Source organism: Cajanus cajan, chromosome 3, assembly GCF_000230855.2.
Source record: "Cajanus cajan strain Asha chromosome 3, NIPB_CcT2T_4, whole genome shotgun sequence".
Taxonomy (NCBI): domain Eukaryota; kingdom Viridiplantae; phylum Streptophyta; class Magnoliopsida; order Fabales; family Fabaceae; genus Cajanus; species Cajanus cajan.
The window spans coordinates 62,699,243-62,726,036 of NC_138519.1; the positions used below are offsets into that span (position 1 = coordinate 62,699,243).

Sequence of the window (26,794 nt, forward strand, 5' to 3'; positions counted from 1 at the left end):
TTGAAAACCCAAAGAAAAGGGAGATATGACAACTATGTTTTCCTGACCATTACGTTTTATGCACAATGTGCATCAGATTGTGCAGGCCAACCTTGTGTTGATACTCCTTTGAAAATAAACTACAAAGTGATGCTACTAAACTATCAAATGTCTCACCTCACTCTATGCCTATATACACGATCACAAGGCATTTTCTCCACATATATACATCTTGTCCTTTATAACTAGTAATTACTTTGTGGATATTGACTTGGCCATTAGGGTTTCTACATATAGCACCCCCATTATTGACATTTTTGAAGTTGCAACTCTATTTTTAACCCCAATCATAGTCTACAGTAGTAAGAGAAAAACAATTACGTCTTTCACCTACACATAAACCTTGCCTGACAAGTTCAATGGTTTCAAAGTAGTGATTATAATCTTGACTAGCTTTAATTATTTGTGTTGTGTTGTTTTATTTGAATATGTCTTTTGATTTTTATATAAAAGTGATCTTTTGTCGATATAGTTATCAATCGATATCTTCAAACTATAAATTCAAGACTTATCACTTCCAATAAAGTTTTTACCATAACAATTTCAACTACACAAATAATATATTATATGTATAAACATAGTTTTGATAAATGTAATATTACTTTTTTTTAGTGTTGATTCTTATAAAATTTTTGAATTTTTAAATTTTCCTAGTTATTTTTTTATTTATATTTTGGTCCAACTTATTTGGTTTTAGTTGTAATATTATTCACGTTTTTTGCCTTTTGTCCTTTTAATATACAACTAAATTACTTTTAGTTCCTACCAATTTTTTTTTCCAAAGTGACTAACTTAAAATGAACAAAATGTAATAGTGTGATAAATGGAAAAAAATAATGTATTATAAATTTTAAAATAAGAAGAGTGATGAAAAGAAAAATAAAAAATTTACGAGACCAAAAATAAAATAAAAATAGTATAATTTAGGTACACGAAACACATTAAATTGTAATCATTGTTTAAATGTGTTTTCCTTTGATGTATGTGTTTAACTCCCTCTTATAAAATTTAGGAAAGAAAGAGATAACCAACTTTATGGCTTTTGTTAATAGAAATAGTTCAAGATTATGATAAAAAAATAGAAAAGATTTAAATTTGACACAAATTAAATGTCAAAGAAGACTAATTTAGTATGATTAATATAACTTTCTAAAGGTTCTAAATTAAGCATTCCTTTTAAAAATAAAAAAATATATAATTATTTTCCAACATATATTATATCTATTGAATTGTTAAATTTATGTATCCTTCTTTGGGAATCAAATTTAAAAACAAAAAATTATCTTTAATTTTAAGTTCAGTAATGTAGAGCAACTAATCTTTGATCCATAACAAAGTTATAATGATGATGCAAATAATTTGTTAATGAATAAAGACACTTTTGTCCATGCATATACGAAAATCTCTACGGCCTTTAATTGTTGTTAATCAATCTTGTTATGAAAAGTCAAAAAGAAGCAACATATTGTCATAGAATGACTAAAATAACAACACAAGTAATGTTAAAAAGTAAAAAAATATATATTAAGGATGTATATGTGTTAGTTAAATGAATGAGAATACAACTTGTAACTCTTTATTTTAAGAAACAAAATAGTTAAACGGTGTCAAATTAAAATGACAGCAACATTGCACGATGAAATAGTTGTTTATGTGACAATATATAATACTCAATTCCAATTGATATTCTTGTGCCCATCAACACACAAATTTCATTTACACCTTTATTAGCTTACTCTAACATCATGAAAATGATCATTATCTTTTGCATCACCTTTACATGTGGTTTTCTTGAAAATGTTATTTCAAATGCCAATCCTCTCCCGTATGAAGCTATATTCAATTTTGGTGATTCTATAAGTGACACCGGAAATGCTGCTACTTACTACCCATCTATGGATGGCGATAGCCCATATGGATCAACATACTTCAAACATCCGTCTGGACGTATGTCGAATGGAAGATTAATCATAGATTTTATAGGTATATGCCATTGGTGTTTTAGATAGCTTAATAGAATTTCCTTGATAGGAAGGGAACATAAACAATGTGTTGCTAATTCAAGAAAATACTAATATATGGTTGTTTCAATTGCAGCCGAGGCATATGGCTTGCCAATGTTGCCAGCATATCTTAATCTCACCAAAGGCCAAGACATTAGGCAAGGAGTAAATTTTGCATTTGCGGGTGCAACTGCACTTAATATGGATTATTTCATACAAAAAAAACTCATTCCACCATTGACGAATATTTCATTAAGTGTTCAACTTGATTGGTTTAAGAAGCTAAAACCTTCCCTTTGCAAAAATAAACAAGGTTTTACCAAAGTTCCTTTAGTAATGTTTCTACTATATACATGATTATTTTTCCAATATGGCTTACAAATTTTATTCTATTCTATGACAGAGTGTGATAACTACTTTAGAAGTTCATTGTTTCTCGTCGGAGAAATCGGTGGAAATGATATTAACGCACTTATCTTATCATACAAAAATATTGCAGAACTTCGTGAAATAGTTCCACTAATTATTGAAGAAATAATCAATGTCACTACTGTATGTCATATCAAATTTAAGCATTGAAATGTGGACTTCAACTTTTTATTAGAAATATTATTGAGTAGCTCTAGATTAATATGAAAATCCATTTTGTTTTTGCTTATTTATCAGGAATTAATTGAAGAAGGAGCAGTAGAGATAGTAGTGCCAGGGAACTTCCCAATTGGATGTAATTCTGCTGTCTTAACAATAGTGAACAGTGGTAAAAAAGATGAATATGATCAATTTGGGTGCTTAGCAGCTTATAATGATTTCATTAAATACTATAATTGGCAGCTCAATCAAGCCATAGAGACACTAAGACAAAAAAACAACCATGTTAAGATAGTATATTTTGATTATTACGCTAATGCCAAACGTTTATTTGAAGCGCCACAACAATATGGTACGTGGTATTTTTAATTTCTTATATTAGACAAGCAATTCTATTATGACTTGTTTGTATCTTATGCTTTATTTATGTACATTAATGATGCAGGGTTTTCTTTTGGTAAGATTGACACTTTTAAAGCATGTTGTGGTAAAGGTGAACCCTACAATGTTGATGTACATATATTTTGTGGGAGTTTTGCTTCAACGGTTTGTTCTGACCCTTCAAAACATATAAATTGGGATGGAGCACACTTAACTGAAGCAGCTTATAGGCTAATAGCAAAAGGAATAGTTGAAGGACCTTTTGCAAGTCCTTCTCTTAAATCTCCCACTTTCAAGATAGCTTAAAATTAACTCATTCATTAGGAGAAGCTTTACTTATTTTCATAAACTCAAAATTAATATTTATATATATTTTTACAATATTTTGTACACAATAAACCCAATCAAGACATATAGCTTCAATGGGGATCTTATGTTGTTGTTGTGCTAATTGTACTCCTAACTCTTTATAGGAAATTGTTTCCACTTATCATTTTTCTTAATGTTCATCCATCCTCTATGCAATCAATTCTATTTTTATTAAAAAAATTTAAAATTTGCACCATGATACTATATATTATTATCTTTAACTATGGAGATTTATATTAATTTTTAAATATTTTTTATTACAAAATAACACATTCCTTGAGTTTTGAGTGTAAAAAATATTTATGCTACAATTCTCAACTAATTTTGTTATATTTAATGATATCACCCAAAAAATACCAACTCATTCAACTAAGATTATATTTTCTAATGAATCATTTTATTCATAATATCAAGTTCCATTGAAGGGTGGTTTATGAAAGTAAGTTACTTTACACATGACATAAGTTAAATTAAATGGTGTCAACCAACGATAGATCTACATAGTATATTGTGGGGATAGTTGCCCCACTAACATTTTACAACCTTTGTATTTTACAAATAACACACAATATATACAATATCCATAAGTTTCCTTAGATAATATAATAATTTCTTTTCAAAAAAATTAAAATTTGATAAAATTAAACCTGCATATAAATAAACTTAATTTTTAAAGTTTTTTTTTATATATAATATATATACTATATCATAATATGTTCTAGTATATGTGTGCACGTATGCGCTTAAGTGTTAAGAAAATGTCAAATTTTGATAACGAGTGACATTGTCATTGTGAATATTACATATTTTTTTTTAAATTATTGTTTTTTTATTCTTATTTATTGTATTAGATATAGATTAGTTAAAAGTTTTAAAAAAAAATGTAAATATAGTATTTTTTTCTTTATCATTATACTCTTATTTTAAAAAAAATATAATATCATTTGTAGATTAAATTAATTGTGACAATACTAATTATATTCATAACAATAAATATTAAAAATCATATAAAATAATTCTAATATATTATATATTTGCATTTTTTTAAAGTGACATAATATTTTTAATGTTACAAGTTTATGTATAAGTATTGTCTTATTGCCATATTCCACCCACAACTTAAAATTTCTAAATTCGTAACTAATGTCAACAACTTTCTTAGTTAGCATATTTTGCAACAAATTACCAAAATGGGATGGTCAGTGCTCAACCTGTAATAGGAAAAGAGGAAGCAAGCACAAGACCTATAGGTACTTAATATCTACACCCATGTACTGTCTCATGAGGGACATGAGAAGCTTGAGGATAATATGATTAAGGAGACTTCTACTTCTCTTGATGATGGATTAGGAATCGGTCAACAAAAGTCAACCCACTTATCATGCCAAATAGAAAAATGCTCAACAGAGAAATTTAGGAGAGTACACAAATGAGGCAGCTCGAGTTGTAGTAGAAAAGATTGTAAATATCCTATTTTCCATATGTTGGATGCATTATTGATCATGAATTACTAACATATAGTTATTTAAACTATTGTGTTGTAACATGATTTAGAACACCAATTCACGCCTAAGAAATTTGTTAAGGAGGGGAATGAAGACATTTTGATAGTTGCGATTGGTTGTCCAAAGCATCTGGGTCGTATCCGTTCAATTGGATGAGGTAAAGGCATCCACACTATTTTTGGAGCTCCTTTAGCTAGGCATGTCACTAGATCACAAGTTAGTGATGATGACTGCACATGCTTTAAAGCTGAAGTGCAAGGAGAGATGTATGGTGCCAAGAAGGTGGAGCTGTTAGAGGACCCCAAAGAACAACTTGCATTGATAGCTCCTATTGCACTCTTCCTCCTCCTCCTCTTGTTAACATGAAGTGGAGTTGTGTTGCCCCTAATGCATCGAGGGATGATGTTGTTGATGGGGTACCACTAGAGGTGCAATTATACATTGATGACATCTTTGAGCAGTTGGTGACCATAGGTAAGGTACACATGTTGGGGTCAACCATCCACCACCAGGTGATTCTAGATGATATGGTATGGGTGGAGGTTGTTGATGTTAGAGAGCATGGCGCTTAAGTCCTTATGCGCACTATAGAGGTTCAAACTATAGGCCAAACCCTAGGCACCTTTATTCTATGGCTGAGTAGGCTAAATAGGGTTCACGTGCACTACTAGAAAAATTAATATTTGTGATGAATTTTTGTGACGGAAAAAATATTGTCACTAATAGTGACAAATTTTGTGAGGGAATTTTATTTTTTGTGACGGACTGCCATTTATTGAAATTAGTGACGGATTTTGTGACGGATTAAATTTTGTCTCTAAAAAATTCGTCACAAATTTCGTCACTGAATAAAAAAATAAAATTAGTGACGAATTTTGTGACGGATTAAATTTTGTCTCTAAAAAATCCGTCATAAATTTCGTCACTGAATAAAAAAATAAAATTAGTGACGGATTTTGTGACGGATTAAATTTTGTCTCTAAAAAATTCGTCACAAATTTCGTCACTAAATAAAAAAAATAAAATTAGTGACGGATTATATTTTGTCTCTAAAAAATCTGTCACAAATTTCGTCACTAAATAAAAAAAATAAAATTTGTGACGGATTTTGTCTCTAAAAAATCTGTCACAATTTTCATCACTAAATAAAAAAATAAAATTTGTGACGGATTTTGTGACGAATTTTTTAGAGACAAAATTTAATCTGTCACAAAATCCGTCACTGAATAAGAAAAATAAAATTAGTGACGGATTAAGTTCCTATATAAATATTTCCTCACAAAAATGCGTCACAATACTATAATAAATAAGTCAGTGACGGATTTTGTGACGAAATTTTTGTCAACATTTGTATTTTGTCACAAATTCCGTCACAAATAGCTACAAAATTTGTGAGAAATTATTGATCCCTCTCAAAATATTAAATTTTATTTATGAAATTTTTATATGTAAGAATTATGCAGAATTAAAGAATATATGTTATTTTTTGTAAATTATGACAAATTTATCCGTCGGAAAATTTATATTTTCTAATGGAAAAAAATTCGTAGAAAAAGTTATATTACTGATGGAATATGTCCGACAAATTTATATTTGTAAAAAATTTAAGAAATTTTTACCAAAATTGACAATCATATATTAAAAAAGGTATATATATATATATATATATATATATATATATATGAGGAGAGTTATAATAACACCGGTATAACTTTTACTAAGTATTACACCGCTTAATAACTTTATATTAAATGAGAATTCTGTAAATTCAACCGTTAAATTGAAAATTCTTTACTCTTAAATCATATATACAAAATTTAATATTAATCCAAGATGATTTGATACTTCATTCTTATAAAACAAAATTAACGTAATATATATATTTCAAAATATATTAAAATATGAACATTTTGATTACCTTCACAATGTTATTCAATTTTAACAAAATTTGATATAAACATATAAAGTGATATGAACTTTTAATCTAACAGTTGGATTTACAAAATTCACATTTAATATAAAGTTATTGAGCGGTGTAATACTTAGTAAAAGTTACACCGGTGTTAGTAAAATCCTCCTTTCTCCCTCTAAGAGAGAGAGATAGAGAGAGAGAGTGAAGAAATTAAATAATTTACGAAATAATTCTTGATAAAGTAATTATGCTCAATAACTCATGATGTGTGTTGAATTTCATCGATCTAATTGTTAAATTAAAAGTTGTTAAATTTTACTAATAATTAATATAGAAAAAATTAATTAGCTTTGGAATAAATTATTTTATAATTAAAATACTAAATATTTTAAATTATTTAACTAAAATCTTATTGACAATTTACTATATGATCTTAATGTTTTTGTATAACTAATATCTAATTTTAAATTTGATGTGAAAATATATGATATAATTAAATAAGATTTTAAGTTAGTATTTTATTAATGATTGATAATTAAAAAATAAAACAAGGATAAATACATTTTTTGAATTTTATATCATTGATTTAAGATAAATAAATATATTAAATTATTTAATAATTTATTTAAAATGTTAAAATTTAATTTATAGGTATGTAATAAAAAAATATTTATAATTTTATAAATTATATTATCATTATAAATTATAAAAATAAATAATGTAAATTATAATTTTAAATAGAAATAAGTAGATTGTTAATTATAAAAGTAAGTATATATAAATAAATATTAATTAAATATATTATTATTATTATTATTATTATTTGTAATATAAAATTATTATATATTATTATTAAGTACAAGTATGAGATTGTATAGTTGAGGATGACTTAAATGAATTAATTTGTACAAGTTATACTGATAATATACATATACATTTTGGTAGCTTATTTCATAAGAACTTCACAGTTAAGCGTGCTTGACTTAGAGTAATATAGGGATGAGTGACCTTCTGGGAAGTCTCCTAGATATTGTGTAAGTAAGGATAAAACATGATAAAAAAGTGAAATGTCGTGAAATAGAACCCTCATGAGAGGCCAACATCCCTCTCAACTTCTGGCATTAATAAGAGGCACATATCCCTCACAAATTTGTGATGGATTAAATCCGTCTTAATCCATCACAAATTTGTGAGGCTTTAATCCATCACAAATTTGTGAGGGAATCACAAATTCCGTCACAAATTTGTGACGGATTAAACCCATCACAAATTTGTGACGAAGTCACAAATTTCGTCACAAATTTATGACGGAAACAAGTCCCTCACTAAGTTCGTCACAATTTGTGACGAAATTTTATTAATTTATGAACATTTAATATTAGAAATTAGTGACGAAATTTGTGATGCCTTAATTCCGTCACTGATTGTGATGGACTAAAATTATCTGTCACTAAATATTTTGTGACGCCAATTTTTGTGACGAAATTAGTTCCGTCACAAATTCCGTCACTAATTTGTTTTGTGACAGATTTTATACTGTTTTGTGACGAATTCATTCCCTCTCTAATTTTAATTTTTCTAGTAGTGGTGTCTAAGGTAATTAATGTTTCAATTTACTACATTCTAAATTATATCCTTAATTAATTGTGTTTTACTTAATAGTTTGTATTCTATGATGTTTAGGTTAATTTTGGAAAGGGAAAAGCAGCTGTTACTACAAATGCAACACCTTCTAAGCTTTCTCTTCTCCATCGATTGGCTTTGGTAGCACTAGATCTTAAAAAGCATGATGTAGAGGTATTCAATGTGATGCCATGGACATTGTTTCTGGTGATGACTTCCTTTCCATATCAATGATGCAATTATAAATTGAGTAAGTATTAGTTGTAATGATTTTTATTAATATATTCAATTAATTACACATTCCTAACAATATGTTTATTTTCACAAAATTTAAGGTCTCTTCATCACCTCTATGTGGAGATGCAAAATGCTTATTATGGTTTCATTGATTCAATTGTCATCCAGTGTTTTAGGAATATAAAGACATTGAGGTGAAGGAATATTTGATAGACCAATTCAAGCTAGGAGGAAATTAAAAAGGTCTACTTAGTACCTTATTTGAATCGGTAAGTGATTGTATTATATTTGATTTAAATTTTACAGTAACTTACAAGTTTCTAACATTATTACAAAATGCAGAGCACATTGACAGCTCCTCATTATAATTTTGAGGTAGTTTCTTGTAGTTCTCTTGTGTTCATTACACAAAATACTACCGAGTCACTTGTTAAACATCTCATTGACATTATGTTTTTTTTATAATTTCATGAAACAATTAATAATTTTATTCTTTAACTATTTTCAGTTTATCATTCATTTTCATAGGTCTTTGAATGCAAGCTTAATCTCTCGAGGGCTTCCTCCAATAGCTCGAAAGAAACTTTAATATATTGCTTCAAAAGCAAGTCAACTATCAACTTAATAATACTTATAGTTGAATTAAAATATATTTTAACCATGCTTTATTTATGTTTGATATTCACTAAATTGTAATTTCCACGTTAATTAGGTAATCATGAATGCAACTATTATGTGACGAAGCACATGTTAACTATTATTACCGTTAACATTAGGGACTCATGGAGGCAAGTAATACATTTTCAAGTCAATTTTAATTACTTTAAATGATAATTTAATGCTAGACTAATGTTTAACCTATCTTTATTTTGAATTTACTGTAGGTATTCAAAAATCTAACTCTATTTGTTGAGGAAGAGTTGGAAGATATCCACAAAAGATGAGTATCAACTTGTCTTGGGTCGCTTTGAGGATTGATTTATCCTTTTATACATTGTTTTAGTTTTCTTTGTATACATTGGCTAGTTTACTTTAACTTCATTGTCATTCAATAACATTGGTATGTTCTTATAGTATTTGTTTATTGTTATTAATTAATGAAAATTATTGTTAATTTTAACTTTATTGTTAACTCTCTTTGATTGCTAGTTAGTTTACTTTGTACATTATTTGAATTTAAATGAGAGATATTGTAACTAAACAACCATATGCTATATTAATAGCTTGAATTGTATTTTTTTTTTGTAAAGGTTTTGGAAAATGAAAACTGAACAAAATATTAAAAAAATACATTTTCTATAATAGGTGGACCATACTCATTGTAGAAAGTGAATATTCTATGATGAGTGTAATCATACTCATCATAGAATGTGGGTGTCAATGTGATTTTTTAAATCACATTGGATACTCATATTATGACGAGCATTGACCATCCGACATAATATGTGTGAACATTCTATGTCGTCAGATCTATGTCATTTCTAGGCTGACATAAAATGTTCAAAACACCCGACATACAAAGTCCCTAGCATATTAGTGCATGGCCTTTCTATCACAAGTGAAACCTAAAACAATTGAGAAGACTATATATATGAGTGTTGGATTCTAACAATGTAAGAAAAATTAAATGAATTTAAAAAGAAATGATGTTTGGAGGTAGTACCAACACCACTTGATCATCCAATTATAGATACAGGTGGATTTTTTGTAATAAACTTGATGAATCCAAAGTTATCATTAGAAATAAGGCCAATTGGTGGCTAAAAGCTACAACCAAGAGGAAGACATGGACTATGACAACGTTTATGCTCCAGCTGCTAAATACTCATTTTACATCAATTCAAATTAGAATCAAAGTAAAAAGAAGTTTTTACATAGGTTCCAATCTAAACCAATATAATATGATTTAAATTTTAAAATTGTGTTGTTTCTTTCATTTAGAATCACTAACCTCATATTCTCTCTCTTCACAATAAAGTCTCCCTTTTCTCCTCTCCCCTACCACATTGAACTGCCCCTAAACCACCCACCACCAACTCGTAACCATTTAAGTAATTTGTTATGTTTGAGTTTGTTGTTGTTGTTGATGGAGATTAGTGCTTCGAGGTTTTCACTAGGGAGTTGATACTTAATTAAACATCATCTCATATTGTTTCTATAGTTCTGGCTAGATAATTTTGTGATCTATGATAAGGATCTTGGTGTCATGCATGTGAGGGGTGTGCATGGTTCGATTTTTCAAAAAAATCATACTAAATTGTACTACACCATTTTATTAAACTAAGTTGATTTATTAACCATTTAAACCACATCAATAAGCTGGTTTAGAACCAAACCAATTTTATAAACATGTTTAAAACTGGTTTAGAATCAACTTTAGAACCAACAAATTTTGAATCAGTTTTAAGAATTGAACCAATTTTAAATTAGTTTTCTTAAGAAAAAATAGTTTTTATCTTTCAAACTTATGAATGAAGTCATGATTAATACAGTCTTTATAAACAAATTAAAAATCTTTTACTAATTAGACATTTAACTCGGAGACTAATTAAGTAGACAAACACATCATACAAGATAGAAAATTATTTATTTTATTAAAAATATTTTTTAAAAGAAAAAAAAAGTTTACCCAAACAAATTCATAGAAATGAACCCAAAAGCATTGAAGAATTATAATTATCATGTGAAAAATTAATTATGAAACATGATTTGATAACTAACATTTACTTTAATAGTCTAAAGACAATTAAAAATAAAAATAAAAATAATAAAAAAACACAATGACCATAAATAATATTCAAATATTTTAAGTGATATTGTAAATTATTAAACTGTGACATTTGAGAGACAAATAAATTATTTTGATTTTATTTTATTATTTAAAAGTGACGTAGATTTATTTTTAAAATCCATTTTATGTAAATATTGTAGTTTGGTTTTTTTTTTCAAATTAATTATATATGTTTTCAAAAGATACGGTTCAATTTCAAATTCAAACATATTCATTTGGTTTCTTTTGCACACCCTATTGTTTATTCTACATGCAAGGGTTCCTTTGGAGTTGTGTATTGAAGGGTTTATTTATGTTGTTTGAATGAGGGTGCATGGAGGGGTTTAGGTTGGGTTTCTTTTTTGGGACTTTCTTTTACATTTACATGGAAGGTGTGGAAGAGGTTGTCAAGGACAAAAGATAGAGATAGACTGTCGTATTTTTTATTTTATTTATTTATTTATTTATTATTATTATTATTATTTATATTATTATTATGTTTTATATATTTCCACATGGGTTAAAAGGCAACCGATGTAAAATGCTACTTGCATTTTATATTGGAGCCATTTTCATTGATTCTCCAACCAGTGTAGACCCTTCTCTATAGAAATGACTACCCGATCTTGTCACTCACCTCTCATTTGTTTCACTACTAGAAAAGTGTCATTTTCCTGTAAAAAAATATTCGTAGAAATTTTTTGTGAATTTATTTGCAAAAAATAATTTACAGATATTTCTTACAAATTTTGCTACAATTTTAATAATTATAGAAATTTTTTTCCATGATAAAAATTTCAAGAAAATATTGTAAGAATTTTATTTTGTTTCTTGCAGATTTTCTTGCAAAAATAAATTCGCAAGTAATGTTTACTAAATGGTAGAAAACTTTTACAGGTAACTTTTCCTACGGGTTTTCCTGCAAATCTTAATCCGCAGGAAAAATAAAAAAATATATTTAAATTTATAAGTTTAATATTTTAAAAAAACTTCAAGTCCCACATCACTTGAAAATAAAACAATCAAAGTATATATAATTTGGGGCAACACTTACTTTACAAGTTGATTTGTATGGTTGAATATTAGGTTTATAATCTACAATCTTAGAATTTAAAAGATTATGTATTCATTGTGAGTATTTGAAAGTTGAAGAATTTATAGTAATTTATTTAATTTTTTTCGTAAAAAATATTCCTGCATAATTTCTTGCAAAAAAATTCTCAGGAAAGTTTCCTGCAAATTTTCCTGTGAATTTTTTTTTGCAGGAAACTTTCCTGCGAATTTTAAAATTTGCAAAAATATATTATTCACAAAGGTATTACCTGTAGATAAAATTTTGTAGAAAAATTTGTAGGAACAACGTTTCCTGCGAATTTTTATGGAAAATTCGCAGGAAAAGTCGTATGTAATAATAGAAATTCTAGTAGTGTTTGTTTGTTAGGTTTTTTGGTAAATTTTTTAACGCACTGTCTCTAATTAATTATTTATTAAAAATTATATAATCAGGAGAAACATTTATTAAATAAAATATAAGTGTCACTAAATTTTACAAGTTTTAAAAATTTTGACTATATAAAAAATATATATTCAAAAGAGTACGTTACATGCATTTCTCATATATGTTTATGTTCCATTTCAAATTAGTGAATTATTTATAAGAGTACAACTATTCAATTGAGGGGATAGAAAAGTGTACTATAATATGGATAATATAAGTCAATTATGTTTATGAGGAAAAAAGTTTTGTAACTAGAGTTAAAAGAGTTTAACTGAATGAGTTACTATGGTTTTGAGAGGAGAGTAAGAATTTACGTTTTTGGGAGTTACATTTATACTTTTATCTTTTCACTTTTGAACTGAAGAACATGGAGTGGAGAATGCAGGAGGAACTAGAGCATATTTTCATCTTTCAACAAGTGTTCACAAATTGGAAGGGGAGTGAGGGTTTTCTTTGTTGGGAGTCAATTAATATGTTGATTAGGGATTATGTTTGCCTTTTTGCTTGTGTATCTAATTCTTGGAGAAATTCATAGTTGGGTTTGAAAAGTGGAATTAAGGGCATGTACTCTTCTTATGAGCGTGATATGCTATGTTTGAGTTGTATGTATGATTGATTTCACATTGGGTGTTGTGGTCATGAGTCTACGAGTGTCTGTGAATCATGTGAAAACCCTTGATTTATAGAGCCACATGAAATTCTGTGATAACAAAGTATTGTGTGAAATTGTGGTGTGAATTGAGTGTGTAATGGCATTATCCTAGTGATTTTATCGATTAACTTCATACTTGGGAATTTGATGTGATTGTGTGAAACTCACGTATTATACAGTTCGTCATAAATTATAGTGACGTTGGGTGCGAGTGATGGGGCACCGGGCGTGAGAGCGACAGAGAGCATGAGTTGCTTTCTATGCGAGGACATTGAGCATGGGGTAGCCACGCCAAGCGTAGGATCCTTACATGCTTCCAATATTAGGTGGTTCCCTCCTTCTTTTAGAATTGTTAAACTAAATTGCGATGGTGCAGTTAAAGGTTGTTGGGAACAAGAAATCTTCTTCTTCTTTTTACGCACAATAATGATGAGAAATATATTAAAATAATACTATAAAAATAAATAGAAAAAGATCACACAAATTTATTTAACGTGGTTCAATCTCTCATGCATATGTCCACAAGGATGTTCATTATCTATATCAAAATATATTACATATATCCTAAAAATCCTCCCTTCAAGTTTTATGGATAAAACTTGAAAATCTTTTCCTCACATGTTTTACGGATAAAACTTGAAAACCCTTTTCTCATAAGTTTTCTGACGAAACTTGGAACCCTCATTCACAAGTTTTCTTGCGAAACTTAGAAATTCTCCTTCATATGACCTCCTCTTTTATTTAAGGAGGTGACTCCCTTTACAGATTTGGTGTTTTTTCTCATCTCAAGAGTCTCTATTTATTAACTTTACATCATAATCTTAAAAGATGAAATAAATCTCTAAAATAAATATAATATATTTTAATTATAAATAATATCCTAAAAGAATCAATATCTTTTAACATCTAAATAATATCTCAGAAATTTAAATTATTTTCCAACAAGATAGGAACTACATTACTTGTGGAGGGGTTGTCAGAAACCACCTGGGTGGCTTCCTTTTTGGGTACTCTTGTATGTTAGGGTCATGTACAATGTTACAAGTTGAATTATGGAGGATCTAGGTATGGTTTTTGTCTATTAAAGGAGAAAGGCATTAGGGAGGACATCACTTCTTAGAATCTAATTATGCTATTGCAGTCAAGTTTCTCGAAGAAGGTTGCTCTACTACACATAATTGTGCTTCCCTAGTCAATTCTATTATTGAAGTTGCAGACATTAACCAAAAATTGGAATGTTACCAATGTTTCAAATAGGTTAACCAAGTAGCTGATGTCTTGAAAAATCTGAGTTTTAGCTTGTCTGAGGGGCTCCATGTGTATGAACAGCCCCTAGCTAGGATATTTGTTCAATTATTTGTTGATTCTTTAGCAATTTTCTTCTTTTGCGAAGTGTAATCTGTGCTTGTAGCCTCATTCATTTACCAAAAGAATTTGTACACAGGATATTTTACGTATAATGGGTTTGATTTTTGTTAATATGAAGTATAATTTGTACTTTTAGCTCCATTCATTTTTCGAAAGAAATTTGTACGTAAGATATTTTATATTTTATGTATAATGGATTTGATTTTTGTTAATACACTTGATCAATCATTTGTAAATGTATTCTACGAGTGTGTGTGATTTTAAAATGTGTGTGTAAACTTGCACTAAAAAAGAAATAAGCGATCCATAATCTTACTGAAAATTTTCAAAGAAATTGATAATTAACTCTTAACTTGCATGAAATATTTGATCTAAACTTATCATTTACTTAAAAAAAAAAAAAAAGCAGTGATTTAAAAAATGTGAACTTTAATGTAAAACAAAAGAATAAATATAGGATGTACTAAATGTGTAAAAAGCTCTTATTGTCCAATTTATAGGAGTCTTTAATAATAGTTATTATAAAAGTTATACTTAACATAATTTCTTACTAATTATAGTGTAAAAAAATTTATACTAATAATATATAGAAATTAATATCAAAGGAAAATTTATAAAATATTAGCAATTTTAAAACCAAAAATATTAAGATATTGCCGCGAGATAGATTATAAACTCTTGTTAAAATATGTAACATGAAAGTAAACTTTAAATGGACCAACTGTGTGTAAGAACTTTTTTTTTAAAAAAGCACATTTTTTTTTAACACAAAATATGTGTGTAAGATAAATAAGAAAATGAAGGGGGTGCAAATAACATTTTAATATAATTAAATAGTGTTCCGGAGTAGATTTCAGTTGATATCATCGTACACGCATAATGCTTAGTATATGCTTTTGTGACTGAAAGGGTGATTTCTACAAGGTTTTTGATATTGACAAAAGATTCTCATTTGCCGGATACTGATCTTACTTATTTTAATCCAAAGAAGCTGGGAAAAAAGTTCAATGTCTAAAAGAAATGAAGTGAAAAATGAGATGGAAAATAAAGTGAGTTTATGACTTTATGGGTGTATCGATTTTGTTTTATGGGGTCAAAAATTGTAATATGCTTATGCCAAATGTGTGAAAGAATTAATATAGATAAACTGAAAGCTGGAAAACACACGTTTTTATTTGGATTTTATTGAGTAGAACCAATGGGCATCTATATATTTTAACGCATATATTGTTTTCGAGACTCAAAATCATTAATTAAGTTAAAAAAATTATACTTAGATTGTACAAAGGAAAAAAAAAATATCTGAACATTTTGAATAAGAGATAATATTTTTATAGTTTGTTTCTTACTTTTTTCTCCATAAACTAGATAATTTTCCTTTTAAGTCCAGGTTAGACATGAGGTATCTATCAAAAAATATTTCCTTGTTTTAACTTATTATAGATTCAAAATCTACAACGTTCAAGGGGAGAAACCACCGGATAGAAGATAGACTCGAAATTTAATTACCTGAAATATAATACATCTAATACCATATAATAATAGTAATAATATTTCTTAAGACACTCTTTTAAATACATTATGGATCGTTGGTTAAATTTGCTAAATATTCTCAAATTTTATAAGTTCATTTTTTATTTAATGGATTTTATTCGTGATTTTGTAACTTTTAATAAATTTTAATAAATAATAAAAAATGTGTCATAACAAGTATATAAGAGTATAATTTTGAATAATCATGTCATTGATATAAAATATATATTAATTTTATTTGTAAATAATCTTGTTAAAAAATCTTTCTCAACAAAGTTTTTCTTTTTACACTACTCAAACATAATACTTTATTTATTGGATCCTATTTGAACATGTTGGAAAACAAATCAAATTCAAATATTTAAAACATTATTTAGACTTTAAAAAAGTATTATCTTACTTTTGAGATATTGTTCATAATTAAAATATTGTCTTTATCTTATAGATTTATTTTCTTTCATAATGTTAAATACAAGGTAAATATAAGGTTGAAATGAGAAGTATCACTTGCTTATATAAGTGGTAACTACCGTAAATGAGAGAGGTGAGTTTCATGAGGAGAGATTTGTCAAGTCTTGCTAGTAAACTTGTAAGAATAATTTATGAAGTTTTACCAAAAACCTACGATGCAACATGAGAGAATGAAAAGATGCTGTGGAAGCAGACATAGGGTACTGAAGCATACGCTAAATAGAAGCATTATGCTAAATAGATATGTGTGATGTTTCCTATTCCTAACGCTCCTCTTGATACATAACCTATAACAGCATGCAATAATGTTGATTTTCCTATAAAATTTCTCTAATTTTTCTTTTATGCCATTAAGATCTAATTATCGATTACTGTATGTTTCAACTGTTACTACTTACTAGCTGGCTGAGATCTACAGTTACTAGTTACTGCAAGATAATAAGCCAATGCAAAAGTCAGTTCCATTGTAAAACACGTCTTGTAATCTCCCCCCTGGAATGAAAGAGAAAGCTCTGTACTGTTCTAAAGCTTGTTTTTGAGGTTAAAAAAATAAGGTAAAAAAGAAAGCCGAATTAGACATGGAACAAAAGGGAAGCTACAAGCATTAGAGACCCCAAAATAGATCTCTATCAACTAGAGAGCTTCTCTCATCACTTATAAATGCGTGTGCTCTCCAATGCTGCTATGCACCAAAACCAAAACCAAAGCCTCATGAATGGGAAGATGGTGAACAAGAGAAAAAGATGGGAGGGTACTGAAGGAGGGGAAAAGAAGAGAGAAGAAGGGAACATTGAATGGGAAAAACTAAGGGAAGAGGCTGCATCAATGACTGCTGCTATACTTGGAGCTAGAAGAGCCAAGAAACGTTACATTGGTGTGCGCCAAAGGCCCTCAGGAAGATGGGTGGCTGAAATCAAAGACACCATTCAGAACATTAGACTTTGGTTAGGCACTTATGACACTGCTGAAGATGCTGCTAGAGCTTATGATGAGGCAGCACGTTTGCTTCGTGGTCCCAACACTCGCACAAACTTCTTTCCTTCACAGTCTTCTCCTTCTGTTCCTGCTCTTCCTCCAAAGATTGCTAAACTCCTTCTTATTAGGCTCAAAGCTAGAAACATGACCTCTCCATGCATGGTTACCACTCCTTTTCCTAGTAACCATTATGAGCAACAAACCAAACCCGAAGTAGAACCAGAAAATTTTTATCACCAAAGAGAAGAACCTCATAATGAGAATATTTTAGATATGGTTGGACATGGGATTGTTGGAGAAAGTTATTATGGTGCTACTAGTTATAGTTCTTCTTCCATAACTACTTGTGACTATATTTGTGGTGCTAATGAAGCAAATTCTATCCAAGAGGGTGGCAGGGAGGATTTTGGATTCGGGTATGATTGTGCTAACAATGTTTATGATGGAAACAACCAGATTGTGAGTGGTAAGGGAGAGTTTGAAGACTGTGATTTTGGCATCACTGATTTTCAGTTTTTGGACACTGGTGGATCATTGAGTTACTCTTTTTCTCCATTTGAGATAGCAGAAGAGATGGTGGGACCGTTAGCGGAAGAGAAATATGATTTTGATGACTCACAGTTAGGTAGAGAAACTTTCAGGATGAAGTATGAAAGAAAATTCTCAGCTTGTCTTTACACCTTAATTGGGGTGTCTGAGTGTTTGAGGCTACAAGATGGACCAGAAAATGGAAAGGAATTGGAGAATTTTTGAGGATGGGAACTGCGACATTACCAGAATAAGGAGGAATAAAATGAAGATGCGTATCAATAACAAGGGTGGAAATAGCTTAGACATGCAAAGCACTAACGGGAGGAGCTGAATTTTCTTTGATTCATTGAGAAGTCTTCTTAACTTTCATTAGACAGCAAATAAAATTGGAGTAGCATAGATTATTCTTTTTATCTTTTACGATAGAGGATAACATCTTAGTCCATATTCTTTAAATTCATTATAAATAAAGCTGATGCAGTTTTACTATATGATCAATGGTTTTCTATTCAATAAATTCTTAAATGACCCTTCCTTAAGATGCTACATTTCTGCTTTAGCATGATATTGAAACAACTATGAAATGTCCATATTCATCAGAAGAATCTTGACTCAGTTATGACCGAAGAAAAATGTAAAACTAAAAGCTTTGATCAAAGGGAGTCAATGATATTAAAATTTGCAAGAGTGAGGAGGATACGGATATCTAGTACTTTACTAGTTATAGTTTCAGTTTGTATTGAAGTTGATTTTGTAGTGGAATATTGGTAAGTTAGAGTACTTTAAAATAAACTTTATATATATATATATATATATATATATATATATATATATATATATATATATATATATATATATATATATATATATATATATATATATATATATATATATATATATATATATATATATATATATATATATATATATATATATATATATATATGAGGAGGGATCTTTTTATTCTAGGAGTAAGTTTACCTAGACTTATTTCGTTCAATAACTCATGTTCTATATCAAATTTCAACGATCCAACCGTTCAATTTCAAGTTCTCAATGCATAGATCAAATCTGCAAATTTTAGAAAATTTGTAAATCATTAGATACTTCGTTTCATTAATTCGAATCAATGTATAAAATAATTTTATGATTATCTGTCAATTTGAATTAATATAAAGAAATATCAAATGATTTTCAAATTTTCTAAAAATTTGCAGATTTAATCTATGCATTAAGAACTTTAAATTGAACGATTGAATCGTTGAAATTTGATGTAGAATATGAGTTATTGAATGGAGTAAGTATAAGTAGACTTACTCCTAGACTAAAAGGGATCTCTCCTCATATATATATATATGAATTACACCGCTCCATAACTTTATATTAAATGTGAATTTTGTAAATCCAACCGTTAGATTGCAAGTTCATATCACTTTATATGTTTACATCAAATTTTGTTAAAATTGAACAACAACTTGAAGGTAATCCAAGTGTTCATATTTTAGTATATTTTGAAATGTATATATTACGTCAATTTTGTTTATTAAGAATGAAGTATCAAATTATCTTGGATTAATATAAAATTTTGTATATATGATCTAAGAGTAAAGAACTTCTAATTTAACGGTTGAATTTACAAAATTTACATTTAATATAAAGTTATTGAGCGATATAATATTTAATAAAAGTTATATATATATATATATATATATATATATATATATATATATATATATATAGAGAGAGAGAGAGAGAGAGAGAGAGAGAGAGAGAAAGAGGCGGGTCATAATAACATCGATGTAATTTTTACTAAGTATTATACCACTCAATAACTTTGTATTAAATGTGAATGTAAATCCAATTGTTAGATTAAAAGTATATATCACTTTATATGTTTATACCAAATTTTGTCAAAATTGAACAATGATAAGAACTTTCAATCTAACGGTTGAATTTACAAAATTTATATTTAATATAAAGTTATTGAGCGGTGTAATACTTGGTAAAAGTTACATCGATGTTATTATAACCTTGGTTATAATAATACTGGTGTGACTTTTTTTTAAAACAAAATTGACGTAATATATTCATTTTAAAATATACTAAAATATAAACACTTTGATTACCTTCAAAGTTGTTATTTAATTTTAACAAAATTTTATATAAACATATAAAGTGATATGAACTTTCAATCTAATAGTTAGATTTACAAAATTCACATTTAATATAAAGTTATTGAATAATGTAATACTTAATAGAAGTTACATTATTATAACTCTCCTCATATATATATATATATATATAATATATAATATATATTATTTTAAATGCAAGTTCCTTTGTTTTCCTCCATTTGTTAATAAGTTGGTATTAATAACTTTATTTTTTTTAATAGCCATGTATTAATACAAAGTATTCATCGTTGAAAAATAGAGATTAATCTTTATTAGAAACTATGAACATAAATAAGGTAGTTATTCTTCTCACAATTTATTTTATATTTAAAGTTAGGATTCAAGTCCTAAACAATTTTATATTAAGGAATACAAGTCTCTATCACTTGTGATAACCAATGTTGATAACTTACTTTTTTAATGTAAATCAAATATTTTCAAATTGGGTATTGTTTAAATATAAAAATGGATTTTTTTCATTTAAAAAAATTTAGTAACATTTCTTAAGTTTTGCAAAATAAATTATTCTAGTAACATTTTTTAAATGATACAAAATATATAAATTAGTCACATTTTTAAAATGCTACTATTAATATGTAAAAATATTGCTTAGAGCCTTTAGTAATTAATAACACTTTATATAATATTTGATAAAATGTTAGAAAAGTAAATTAATAACATTTCTTCATATTTTAACCGACATTTTTCAAATGTAAAAAACACCTGTTGCTATAGTGATAACATATTTCTATCATGTCTTTTATAATAATTAAACGCAAAGTTCTAACAATATCTTCAGTTATCGAGTAAACTATAATGCCTTAAGCTAATAGGAATATACAAAGGAAGTTTTGAATAATGAGCTTAAGACTATCAAACCATGTGTCATCACAATGTCCCCTTTGCCATAGTTTTAGATGCTCCTACAGGTGCTTGCGAGACAATGACTTACAACGAATTGATATTAAATTTTCTTTTATTTTCGTTTGTCTAATACTTTATAAAGCATGTACAAATAATTTAATCATCAACCTTCTTCTGATCATCTATTTGCATATTTGTTTACATCAAAATCAGTAGGTCAAACAGTTGAATTACACAGAAAGGTTTTTAAACAGTTATTGGAAAAGACCCTTCATTTCAATAATCTCTAAACCCTGCCCAAAGGAATTAGGCATCATTTGTCTTAAAAAGAATACTGGATGCACATACACACTAAAAAAAGGCACAAATTGAAATACAAAGGTCCAGGTTTCATAGGTTGCCGTTGAGCTTTCACATTTGAAAAAAGAAGCAAAAAAAAAAAAAAAAAAAACAGGACAGAAAACTTCAATCAATAATGTATTGCACCCTCCAAATCACTATTTTAAACCTCCACCTTTTCAAAAAAAATATTTGACAAAATGACCCGAAGTTAGACACCCCTACAACAGAAACCAGTTTTCATTGTGCGTGCATCTTGTTAAAATACATAACGGAAACATGTTGTATATCTTGTTGAGGTTTTCCTAAATGTGCCATTATAAGGAAATAGGATACGAAACAATCTTTGTCAAGTATACTGTATATCTTTGTTGGGATGCACAACAAATATATGTTTCCATTGTAAATCTGAACTAGATACATCACGGGTTTTCCTGAATGTGCCATTAGAATGAAATAGGATACTAAACAATCTTTGTCAAGCATACAGTCATAAAAAGCTCGAGAAAAAAATACCAACCCCAGATGTGCCATTGAACAAACCATAATTCGAATGAAATACCCTGATTGGCCTAAGGAAGAAGCCTCAACTGCAGTACTTTTTTGCTCTCTAATTTCTTGTAGTAAATCATCCAGTGTAGTAAAGGGAAGGTGCCCGAAGGCAATTCAGAAGTCAGCATCCATTTTGCTCAGCACATGAAGCGCTTCAAATATCGATATAACATTAGAATAAATCTTCCAGAAGAAAGTTGCTACTTTCACTCTGGGAAGTATAATGGTCATTCTCATCTTTATTGCAAAATGCGGGGGCAGATCACCAAACTACACTATATTTTATAACATCTTACAGTCAACAAGTGAACTTTTTTTTTTTTTACATGTTTAACAAATATTCTAATGCACAAAACTAGAAGAAATAAGCAGTTAGGCACACATAGAAAGATCATTCAATGCAATGCAAAATCAGAAGGTGAATCCCTTTGACAATAATCCACATATAGAGAGATTTTTCAATGCAAATGAGCTCAGTATACTTTTCAAGAATCCTCCTGATGCATACTGATTATCAACACAGATAAAGTGATTCTTTATTTGTATGTTTAACATAGAATTAAAAACTGTAAAAGGCATTAAGGCCATTGGATTAGAGAAAAAACTTTCAAACATCACTGAAAGTACTCTCCCTCAGTGGGCCAATTGGTAAATACCAACCTAAAAGTAAGCCTTGTGGCATGCCTTAGACTTGAAAGACCCCTAACCATTTAGAACAAATAAAGAAAGAAATTTTAACCGACAGGAGATATTTGTATATAACAGAGGCAGATAGAAGAACAAAATCTAATAGACACCTTTTACATCTTTTTAAAATAGTTATAGTTCAGACTATTAGTGATGAACATATATTGGTTTAAATAAGCTAATTGTAGTTCAGTAATGTTTGAAACTAAAGATCATTTAACCAGAAAAATTCCGTAGACTTCCCTACACAGTATGAGAGCAGAAGCTTCAAAAAGATTGGACGTAACTGTGTATCATCAGGGAACAATAAAAATGTGCTTCAACTCAAAATAATCTCTTCAATTTGTCTATAAAATATTAGCTTTTCTACTAACACTCAGAAAACAAATACATTTACTCCGCTTTTATGTTTCTCCATGTTTGTACTACAACTAAAAGAAGCAATTTCCGTACGCTGAAATGAGCTATTTCATCAAGGTAAAAGCCATCCAAAGTCATCCACCCTATATAGCTCTTCTATCCAATGTTCTGAGGAAGTATTGTTGCAAGGTTCCTCAATGGCACCACAATTTGCTGGGAACAATCTCTTACAGATTCCCTTTTCATCTTATTGATTCAATTGACATAATCAATATCATGCTGGCAATATCATTGAATGCCAATTGATTCAGCAGATATGGCCATAGTTTCCAAAATTGAGTTGCCTTCACCATCTGTTGCTGACTCCATGCTAAAAGATCTACAACTGAAATAGAAAACTGCACTCATCATGGAATCTATAAGCAGCACAAATGAATACATTACCACCAGGAGTGGCCCTTCCCACACTCTCGAAGATCCGTCGCCATAGCTCAAAGTCTTTACTCTGTGCTCAAACAAGCCCTCCACAAAGGCCATTCCAATTGTCGATCCAAGAAATATCAGCAAACCCACCTGAGTTTGACCCTTGATCAAAATACTCGACCGCAGCATCGCCTGTGCTCCGGAAACATCCTCAAGCACCGAGATCACCATTGCAATGTTGCATATGATTATGGCATTGGCGAAGACAACTGAGAAAACCAGCCCAACCAACATTGCACAATACACAACAACATCTGGTGAAAAGCCAAGAACAGACAATGCACTGCAAAACGCCACAAGGAAAACACAGAACATGGTGATGCAGCCAACTATAACTGTACAAGCCGACATATATGTGAACAGGATCTTCCTCCAAAACTTGGCAACAATCACACAAAACTTGGAAGCATCAAACTTCTTCCTGGAATAAGTACAATCTACAGAATAGACAATTGCAGCCTTGGACAACACCAACAATGTAGCATACAAAGGAAAGCACATGGCCGAAGAAACCACGGTTTCCGCAAATCGCTGACATGATTGTTTGATGATTGGTCTCAGAGGGAGACCACTAGTCTGTGCAACCAACATAAGCCTAACAGAGAGACTCCTCACTATGGAGTGATCCACTATTACATTAGACAAAAGCACTGCAGAAACAGGACAAATAAGCAGAACAGTGATTGCCATGAAACCCCACGAATTGAACCTAAGAATCCTAACAGTCTCTCTCAGAATATCCAAAGCATTCATGGATTGGATTTGATAACTGTGATCACGATCAGAGAGTTCCAACGGCTGAAAAGGGGTTCCCTCGGATCCCTCTTTCCTCGAATAATCAGACCTAATCCTAGGAGAACAACCTTCACAGGAAATCTCCATTTTGGGGCCAAGAAATAAAAAAAAATAAAAAAAAAAGGTTATTTCATTGGAATTCAAGATTTACACCAAGTTTGGTGTGAAACCCAAGATCCGGGACAGCTACATGAAGCTGGGAAAGCGAGAATCAAGAAGTGGGGTGTCTTCAAGAAAGAGAATTATGGGCAAATGTTGTTGAATTCAGAAACTTGAAGAAAGAGAAGGAAGCGATACAGTACCTAGAATATGGGAATGGAAATGAGGAGCGTGGAAAAGTGCAGCATTTAAGGTGGAGGCTAAAAGAAATGAGAATGAGATTGTGTGGGAGAAGAAGATTAAGAAAAACTAAAAAGGGATTTGTGAGTACCCAATTCTGTGTCCCATGCACAGTAACATTGGAAAGGGTTGCAACTTACAATTCAGATTTCTATTCTTTCTTACTCTGGAGCTCTCTACAGCTCAACATATATCATTTCTTTTATTGGACCTCAGAAGCTCATACTGTTTTGGGTAAGCACATCAGGGCTATCCCCTTTTCTTCTCTAAATTATTAATTATTAATACTATATGCACAATAAAAATAAAAATTTTACAACAATATGTATAGTGTTACTTTTGTATTTATTTATTTTTTAATTGCTTTATTTATTACTTATTTATTATGTAAAAAGATATGATTAATAATAAGGAAAAATAAACATAAAAATAATTTCAATTTTGTATCCTAAATATAACATTAGGCGTTATTAATAGCTAAAGCCTTTGTAGATAAGTTTTCCAATACTTGCACAATAATGAGATAAACATTGGAGAAAATAAATTCATTTAGCTGATTTGGAAAGCTAATTTTAATATTTTTTTTATGAAAATTGAATCGGAATTAAATGTGTGCATGTTTAGAAGAGAGGTAGCGAAAAATAATAAAGAAATAAACTTTGGAGAATCTAAGGGGGGTGTATTGGTTTAGGATTTCGTAGGATTTTAAAAGACTTTTTTTGAGTAAAAAAGTCTATTGGTATTCAATCAGGATTTTATGTCACTTAAAAACAATCCAGTGGTATTCAATCTGGATTTTTAGGATTTTTTAAAGAGTCCATTAAAATCCACTGGTATTCATTTGAGATTTTTTACAACTTAAAAACAATCCATTGGTATTCAAAAATTTAAGGATTTTAAAGGATTGTTGTGTGAGAGGGATTTTGAAAGACTTTCTAGTGTTATCTATAAATACCAGATTCATAAAACAATCCCATCCAAACCCATCGGATTTTGAAGGATTGTTTGAAATGATTTTTCAAGTGTTTTAAGAATTTTCAAGTGAGTTTTTCATCTTTTTTTTCTATGCTCCTGTCTTCTCCATTTTTTCTCTACTAATAATACTACACTATTGTTCATTGCTCATATATAATACTATTCTCATACCATTATCCTATTTTGTGAAACTTTAATATGTAAATGATAGTGTCATTGACTTGTTTTATTTTTCTGTTCGTTCTCTTTAATTGACTTACTTTATTTTATTCTATGTAGTTGAATTTGTTCCTTTATATAACACAAAAAAATACTTGAAATTTTAACTTTTAAGTGGTAATTTTTTTTATGACACACGTTAAGAAAAGAAAAAGGTGAAAGATGAAATTGATATCATAATCTCAACAATATATATATATATATATATATATATATATATATATATATAAAAGATGAATTTGTTAGGATTTTTGTGAGTAGAATGAGATAAAAATGGATCTTAGTAGGGGGAAGAACCCTCTTAGCATAAAAATTGCGAATTCTCTCTTTCCCTTGAATTTGTTACTCTTATCCCTCCTCCTTTTATGACTCAACAATTATTTTATTTTTTTTACTATGAATTTTTCTTTTTTATTTTTATATTATGAAATTAAGATTTTTTATATTTTAAAAAAAGAAAATTAACATAAGACATTGCAATATCTAATTTTTTAGGGTTTAGGATTTATGCCTTCATTAACTTATTTTTAAAAAAAGAAAATATTGTTAAAA

General features: G+C 28.9%; 3 protein-coding genes across 3 annotated transcripts; 2 read left to right on the forward strand and 1 right to left on the reverse strand.

Annotated features, from left to right (window-relative positions):
• Window positions 1-1,784: 1,784 nt before the first annotated feature.
• Window positions 1,785-3,317, forward strand: LOC109790614 (GDSL esterase/lipase At5g45910). Its single transcript, XM_020349801.2, has 5 exons — window positions 1,785-2,022; window positions 2,137-2,355; window positions 2,446-2,594; window positions 2,709-2,982; window positions 3,076-3,317. Exons 1-5 carry the CDS (start codon window positions 1,785-1,787, stop codon window positions 3,315-3,317), a joined length of 1,122 nt encoding a protein of 373 aa, XP_020205390.2.
• A 14,292-nt stretch (window positions 3,318-17,609) lies between these two features.
• Window positions 17,610-18,677, forward strand: LOC109790617 (uncharacterized). The gene has a single exon (XM_020349805.1). The coding sequence runs from the start codon at window positions 17,610-17,612 to the stop codon at window positions 18,675-18,677; it is 1,068 nt and encodes a 355-aa protein (XP_020205394.1).
• Window positions 18,678-23,182: 4,505 nt separating this feature from the next.
• Window positions 23,183-25,269, reverse strand: LOC109790613 (uncharacterized). The gene has a single exon (XM_020349800.3). The coding sequence runs from the start codon at window positions 24,794-24,796 to the stop codon at window positions 23,720-23,722; it is 1,077 nt and encodes a 358-aa protein (XP_020205389.1). The 5' UTR covers window positions 24,797-25,269; the 3' UTR covers window positions 23,183-23,719.
• Between the last annotated feature and the right edge of the window lie 1,525 nt (window positions 25,270-26,794).